The 7,782-nt window shown below is 52.7% G+C and overlaps 1 protein-coding gene across 2 annotated transcripts in view; it reads right to left on the minus strand.

Moving 5' to 3' along the window:
- The window catches only part of Top1mt (DNA topoisomerase I mitochondrial), a 22,400-nt gene extending 17,388 nt beyond the window's left edge, over window positions 1-5,012 (minus strand). For both annotated transcript variants that reach the window (XM_021183832.1, XM_021183831.1), the window contains exons 1-3: window positions 4,868-5,012; window positions 2,229-2,341; window positions 425-546 (exon numbers count right to left, since the gene is read on the minus strand). In XM_021183832.1, coding sequence (XP_021039491.1) covers window positions 425-546; window positions 2,229-2,341; window positions 4,868-4,971 — 339 coding nt within the window. In that variant the 5' untranslated portion in view covers window positions 4,972-5,012. The remainder of the gene's footprint in view (window positions 1-424; window positions 547-2,228; window positions 2,342-4,867) is intronic.
- Window positions 5,013-7,782: the final 2,770 nt, after the last annotated feature.

Consider the following 7,782-nt stretch of genomic DNA (forward strand, 5'->3'; position numbering starts at 1 on the left):
GAAGGAAGGAAGGAAGGAAGGAAGGAAGGAAGGAAGGAAGGAAGGAAGGAAGGAAAATCCCAGTGACAAACAGTATAGAAAAAGATGCTCAATTCTGTCAGTCACTGGAGAAATGCTATGGGTATAGGCTTGTAGTTGCTAGATAGCAAGATGAGAAGATCAGACCAGGCTCACACAAACCATGTTTTTAAAAACAAAGGAAAGAGAGAAACCTTACACAATACTCTCACCTCCATACCACGTGCTTATTTTCATGGGACAGAAAACACCCTCCGGACTGCTCCAGCCTCCCACTCTGAGCACTGGATACTGTTAGTGGAGCCCTCAGGGAGAAGGTCACTCCAGGCTACTATCTTGGATGCAGCCATGCTGGGCAAACGCTGGCCACCGCAAGGGCTGCTGCTGGGGCCGCTGAGAAACACACCTTCCGCCAGTCACTGAAGAAGTTCCTCCGAAAGACTTCCTTGCTCGTACACTCAAGATGCAGCATTTTCCCATAGAAGGTAGCGACCTCCTCCGCTGCCAAGCTCAGCTTCAGCGGTTTGCCTGTAGATAGCACACACAAGTGGCTGAGGGACGGCCTCAGGCCCCATCCAGGGGATACAACCTCCCGCTTTAGTATACGGTATACTCCTAAGTTAAAAATGACCAGCCCCTGGGTGAAGTAAGGGCCACACGATCCCAGGAACACCACTCTGGGGTCTGTAACAGTCCCAGCCATTGACTCCTTCATCACGTCGATCCTTGCTACCAAGTTTGTATTATGTGAAAAAGCAACACACATAGCACATTATTATTGTGTGTGCACACACTGCACATTGGGAACGGAGACACTACACATACCATGGAGAGCCAATCATCTTTATGTGGGTCCCAGGGATCAAACTCAGTCACCAAGCTGAGGTTTCCCTCATGGAACCATACCGATGGTCCAAAAAAAACAAAACCCACATTTAAATTTTTTTTCATCTTATTGCAGTTCTGGGGATGAGCCCAGGGCCTCCTGCACACCAGAAAAGCACTCCACCACAGCTACCCCTTGGCCCTAACATGTGTAATTTGGAAACACAAATTTCCACATAGAAAAGTACAGGCACGAAATAGAAGTTTACGCATCACGGTGTGGGAAATGTGGACCACTGGAGGCTAACCCTCCATGCCCAGTGACTTAGACAGTGCACAGGAGCCTAGACAGAACACCAGGTGGATGCCAAGGCTACTCCTGAGAGATGTCTCTCAACCAAATCTGAAGAGTTTCAGGACAAGAATTTCAGAACAAGCGTGTGTGGGTAAAGGGTTTGCCAGATGACAGCCTGGATCTGATCGTGGAACTCACGTAAAATACAATGGAAAAGGAAAACTGACTCCGCAAAGATGTCCTCTGACTTCCACAGTGCACCATGGCACATGCGCCAGAGGTCACCTCATGGGTACGTATGGGCCCAGCATGTGTGTACACAATAACAAGGCAAAGGCAAGTAAATCTCTGTGAGTTCGAGACCAACCTGGTCTACACAATGAGTTCCAGGACAGCCAGGGCTATGTAGGCAGACCCTGTCTCAAAAAATAAAAACTAAAAATATTTTTAAAAGAAAGGAAGGGATGGAGGGAGGGAGGCAGGGAGGGAGGGAGACACGGTCTAGGTCTGGTAGCCCATACCTTTAATCCCAGCACTTGGAGACAGAGGCAGGTACATATCTATGAGATCAAGGTCAGTGTGGTCTGCATCAAGAGTTTCAGGCCAGCCAGGACTATGGAGCGAGACCCTGTCTCAAAACACCAAAAACAACAAACAAACTGGACCAGGACACACACGGCATACAGTGTATCTCCTCTACCACCTTTTGCCAGGAGTGTACAGAGAAGAGCCTGGGAGACCAAAGCAGCTCACCCAAACCTGGGCAAGTCTGGATACAATTTGTGTCCCCGAAGCACAAATCTATGTCTCTCCTTTCTTGTAGCAGCCTGCCAATGGTCATCTACACACACACTCTCTCTCTCTCACACACACACACACACACACACACACTTTCTGGGGCACTCCAGCGTTGACCCCTGCTATCCGCCAGTCCGTCAGGAACTTCTGAACCCCAGGCAGGGAAGAGGACTTTGCACCCTATGCTGGGAAGGTCAGCAAGCCTTCTCGGCATACAAACCATGTACGGAAAGAAATCAGCCCAAAGCACCAGGCAGCCCAATCGTGGGAGTGCACACCCCCTGGTCCTCACCATCGTAGAGGAAGTGCACTCCGTCAGGAAGGGGCTCGTAGGCCGGGGTGAAGTTCGGGCCCTTGTGCTCCAGCTGCCTCCACTTCACACTGCTCTTGCTCGTTTCTTCCCACCTGAAAAGACAGGAGAGCACCTATGTGGAGCACGGCACTCACACCAGGCCTCTGGCCTATTATCTAGGAGGAAGATAATGCCTGAAAGGGGGCGGGGCTCAAAAAGCTGTCAGGCTGCCATTCTCCAGTGCGCATCTGCCAGGGTACAAACTCAGGGGCCCCAGCTGAGTAGAAGTGGGGGCGGAGGGGGGGGCGGGACAGTGCCCTTTTCTGAGGCTCAAGGGATCCCTAGCTTCATCCCTCTGAAATCTCTTCCCAGGCGTAGCCATCACACCTGGTAACTAAGAGTGGCTGGTATGGGTAGCCCTGCCTGTGAGGAACAAGGAGATGAACGACATGACTCTAACAATGCACAGGGAAGCAGAGAGGTAAGGAAAGCAAGGGCAGGGACAGAGGCAGGGCACCTCAGGGGCTGTTGAAGAAGGGACGGCCATTGTGTGTGACCTAACTCTGCCGGCACCAACACAGCATGCCCTGGCTGGCTCCCTGCAAGGTCTGCGCAGTTTGTCTCCCGATCCTCCCAACACAGGGCATCCTCTCCCAGGCTAGGCCCACTCTGGAGCCAGTAGGGCACAGCCCAGCATGAGGCCACAACCTAACTACAGGAACTCTCCCGGCCTGTTCATCTGAGTCTGTCCTAGGCCAGCACTGCACCAGGGCCTGGGATGCAGACACCAAGGTAAGCAGGATACTGAGATCCTGGGAGAAGGTGGGACAGGGCATGGGTGGTTTCTTAGCAGTAAGGACTCGGCTATCAGAACGGACACATGAGCAATCCCAGGGGCGCATCAGGCAGGAAGGGAGGAGGCAGACTCAGACATGAGCCTTCCTACAACCTGGGTGAGGGTTTCCCAGGCGCATGCTGGGCTCCCAGGCAGCCATCCTGGTGGGCCTGGTTGGCTCAACTCTGTATCCTGTGAGGGGCAAGAGGTCTGCTGGTTTGAGGAAAGAAAGGATCAGGAAAATAGAGAACATGTTATTTTTGTTTGTTGAGATTATATAGCCCAAACTAACCTCAAACTTGAAACGCTCTTGCCTCAGCCTCCCAAATGCTGGGATTATAAGTATAAACGATCATGTCTGGTTTGACTTTTTTTTTTCTTTTTTTTTTTTGAATTTCGAGACAGGGTTTCTCTGTGTAGCCCTGACTGTCCTGGAACTCGCTCTGTAGACCAGGCTGGCCTTGAACTCAGAAATCCACCTGCCTCTGCCTCCCAAGTGCTGGGATTAAAGGCGTGCACCACTGCTGCCCCGCGACAAATAGTTTTTTAAAGGGCTTTTCTCGCTGTTCCTGCAAAGAAGGGACCAGGTGTGGTGGAGCTACAATGCCTGAAAGTGAACATAGGTGGGGAGGTCAGGGGACAAGGGACCATGTCCTGAGCCAGAAAACAATTCCAGGTGTGCTGTGAGAAAGTAAGGAGCGGGGCCGGGCTTCATAAACAGAGCAGCTCTTGCAAAGTAGCCAGAATTTGGATGCCTGAGGGGTGAGAGGTGTCCCATGAACCATGAAGGAGGGAAAGAGAGAAAAGTGGTGGCCAAAGGTTCCCAGAGATAGGGGTTTAAATCCCATTCCACTTCTCATGTGGGTCTAGGTGGGGAACAGTTTGTTGTCTGCATGCGGAAGTGCTTCGTGACACGACTCAGGCAGCTTCCCTCCAACATTCAGCCCAATTCGATGTCATAAAATGTGGACAAGCACCTCAGAACCTACACTGAGCAGCAAGCTCATCACCCAAACTGCTAGGCGGAGTCTATGGCCATCCCCATTTCACAGACAAGGACATTGAGATTGGGGCTATAAACAACTACTGTGGCGCGGCGTGGGTGACATTCCTTTGTCCCACTGGAGAAGAGCATCAAGCAAGTTACCCCGAGGTCCTGCTGTGCGGCCCTGCGTCTTCTCCTAGAGGCCACAACTCAGCCCCATTTGGAGAATCAGGACAGCCCTGTCTTTCCCCTGGAATTTCTAGAGCCTAAGAGCTTAGCTGCCCCAGTCCGGGGCTGAGCTACCAAAAGCAGGTCAGCAGGTCAGCTGTAATGGCTGGCCCTGGAAGGGCTGTCTTCGCTGTGAACCCACCCACCACTCCAGCGATTAGACCAGGACACCCCCCTCCCCCAAGTGCTGTGAGCAACAATCCCACAACCCAGAGCTGGGCGCTTCCGGGAACCTCAGTACACGAGGGAAAGGTTGAAAAATCAGAATCTCACATATAATCTCAGCCTGGACAGCCATCCCAACCCCTAGGAAGTCCCTCGGGGCAGGCTGGTGACGTGGGGTAGGTACTGAAAGCTAAGGCCACGTGACAAAGAGTGTAAGAATCGTGGAGTGGGCCTGAGACCAATCAGGGAATCTGGGAACCACACTCCAAGGGGACTTCCTCCAAACCGAACGCGGCAGCCTGGAGGCCCAGGCCCAATCACATGGGTGACCGATTTTTCCCAACGTGTCCGGTGTGGCCAGGCACAGGAGCAGGATTCGGCAAGTCACTGAGCCCTGTCTCCTGAGCTCCGTCCCACCCGCCTTACCCGGCTCTGTTCGCCTTCGCGACCCGGGACACCTGACGGGAAGAGACGCGGCAGGACACATGCTGGAAACGCCGGCACAGGGCTCTGAGCCACAGCAGCAGCATGCGTGTGCGTGCATGCGTGGGCGCTGCCCGCTTTCCGAGGCCACGCCCTTCTGACAGAGCTCCGCCCCCACTCGTCCGGGAGTCCCGCTCTGCCCCGCCCACCTTGGGAAGGCGTTCCCAGCCAGGGCCGAGCAGTGCTCCTCTCCCAGCGCTTCTACCTGCCACGGCAACCTGAAGAAGTCATGAGGCACATGGTCAGAGGGCCCTATCTACCCATCTAAGTGGCAAAACACCGAGTGCCCGCACCTCCAGGAGGACGCAGTTGCAGACACCAGCTGCCCTGCTCAAAGCAACTTCCTCTAGGCGACTGACCAACAGCACTGGAAGTCCTGCAAAAACTGCTGTTGCCTAGGTTTGCCGCCAAGAGACCAGGGCCATAAGCCATAGGCTCCCCCATTCAACACATTCAGATCTGAAGACATGTGTACCAAGATCTCAAGACATTTGTACCAAGCAACAAAAATCTCCTAATCCGCGGACAGCTGCTCCCCGAGCCAGCAGCAGGCAGCCTTGGTATTTCCACTGAAACAGCACACAGGCCTGCAAGAAAGTGGTGAACAGGAAAGGTAAAAAAATGAGACAGAGACCGGCAGGAAAAAGCTAGCCTATCCTGTAGGTCCCGCCCACGGTTACCAACTCACTGGATTCCTACTGACATCTAGCGGCCCGAAGCAGGAACAGAGCCGGGGAGAGGCTAGTGGGCCCCCTGCTGGAAACGGCCAGTACTACAAAAAGTTTGCTGAATACAATCAACAGACCAGCAAGACTCTGGCCATTCCAGGTCTGTAGCTGGCTGTCCCTTGTACCCTTGAAGACCAGCTGGAGTTGTCACAGTTGGGGAGCATGGCCTCCCAGCGTTCATATCCTCATAGCAGGTAAAAGGAGCCCTGCTTTGCAACTGAGACCAGGTTTGAGGAAGAATTTCAGGTAGACAATGATGAATGCTGGAGCTGACAGTCAGACCTCCTGAGCCCAAAGTCCATCATAAGGCTGTTCTGTGACAGCAGTGTCCACTCACACGTGGTAGCCGCCAACAGAGAGCTGGAGGGTGGGGAGGGCTTCATTGTGTAGAAGCCACATTTCAGGATAAGCAAAGACATTTGACTTGAATACAAACTCAATGCAACCATCTCATTATGAGTAACATACAAGCGTTTTCACATCGCTTTCCTCAACTTGATGGGCTACAATGGCCTGTGTCTGCCAGTGGGAGTCCACCATCTGCTCTTTACTAGACAAGTTTAATTTCTCTGAATCTCAGCCTCCTCCAGCACCTCCTCTGATCAGAGCGAGGCAGACACATACACACTCAGAGACTTCAACCGCCTCTCTCCCTGGCGCCCCTGAAACCCACAGCTCAAAACTCCACTGCAGCAGCTGGAGAGATGGCACAGCCAATGAGTGCTTGCTGCACCAGCATAAGGGTCTGAGTTTGAGCCCTAGCACCTATGTTGAAAAGCGAGGTGGCACACTCTTGTAACCTCAGCTCTGGGGAGGCAGAGACAGGCTGGCTTGATGGCCAGCCAGCCTAGCCAATTAGTGAGTTCCAGTAGGTTGACTGACACCTGAGGTTGTCCTCTGGTCTTCATTTGCACACACACACACACACACACACACATTGTGTGCATGTGAACGCACACCCATTGAAGCTCCACTTCAAACGAGGCTCCTCTGAATTTCAGCTCGCACCTCCCCAACCATCCACAGCACAGAAAACTGCCCCACCATGGCCCTGAGGTTAGCCAATGGCTCTCGCTGTTTCCTTATTATCCGGCCCTCCACGTGTGGATTTTTTTTTTCTCTGCTTCCTCTCAAAGCTCCCCAGATCGCCACTCTCTTTGGGACTCTTCCCCTGCGGCGCCCAGCTTATTGTAATCTCTTTGAGACTCTTGGCTGCACTGCCTCCCTGGTTCTGCATGCTGCACCAGCCTTGGCGGTACCTAACAAGATCACTCTCACAGCACATATGTCTCTGGGCAGGCTCTATGTCCAGGTCCAGTCCCACACACACACACCGGGGGCCTCCCCTCATCCCACACACACTGCTTTCCCCTCTCCTGTGGTCTTCTCCCGACCTACCACTGCCTTCCCTTTCTTCTCTCTCTTGGGACCCAAAGTCTCCAGTTTAGACTTACCAAACCCTGACTCCAGTCTCCCGACTCTGTGATCCCACCCAACCTGCCATTTTCTTCTCTCTTGGCCTTTTCAGGTCACACACATCAGCCACCTCCTCCCCAGTGGTTCCTGCTCCTCTCCAGACCCAGTCTTCCTGGCTCCTGGGTCTGGCCAAACTTTCCAGGGGCAGTGCTGTTCGTGAAGCTGACAACTGGCTGTCTCTGGACAAGGCATCTTCTGAAGTCCTTTCTTCTCTTCCTCTTCAGATTTCTTCTTTTTATTTTTCTTCCCATCCTTTTAGACTTTCACACAGCTCCCACCCCAGCTATTGTCCCCAGGAGAGCACATAGCTGTTGTCTCTTTCATGCCCTGCTCTTGGGTCTTGAGGTATGGCCTAACAGAGATCTACCCCATGTTCATTGAAGACCACCTTCTTCTTGTCTGGCATCTCCTAGGAACCTGGGGACTCTCCATAAGGGAAAATATACAGTGAGTGAGCCACACCCTTAGGCAGCATCTGACTGAGACAATCAGAGAGAAGATGCTTCACCATGCCCTGGCTATTTTGTTGTTTGTTTATATTGGCAACTGATTTAGTATTTAAAATCTAGGTATTATAAAATTAGGATGTGCCAGGCGTGGTAGTGCATGCCTTTAATCCCAGCACTTGGGAGGCAGAGGCAGGCGAATTTCTGA

This window comes from Mus caroli, chromosome 15 (genome assembly GCF_900094665.2).
Source record: "Mus caroli chromosome 15, CAROLI_EIJ_v1.1, whole genome shotgun sequence".
NCBI lineage: Eukaryota > Metazoa > Chordata > Mammalia > Rodentia > Muridae > Mus > Mus caroli.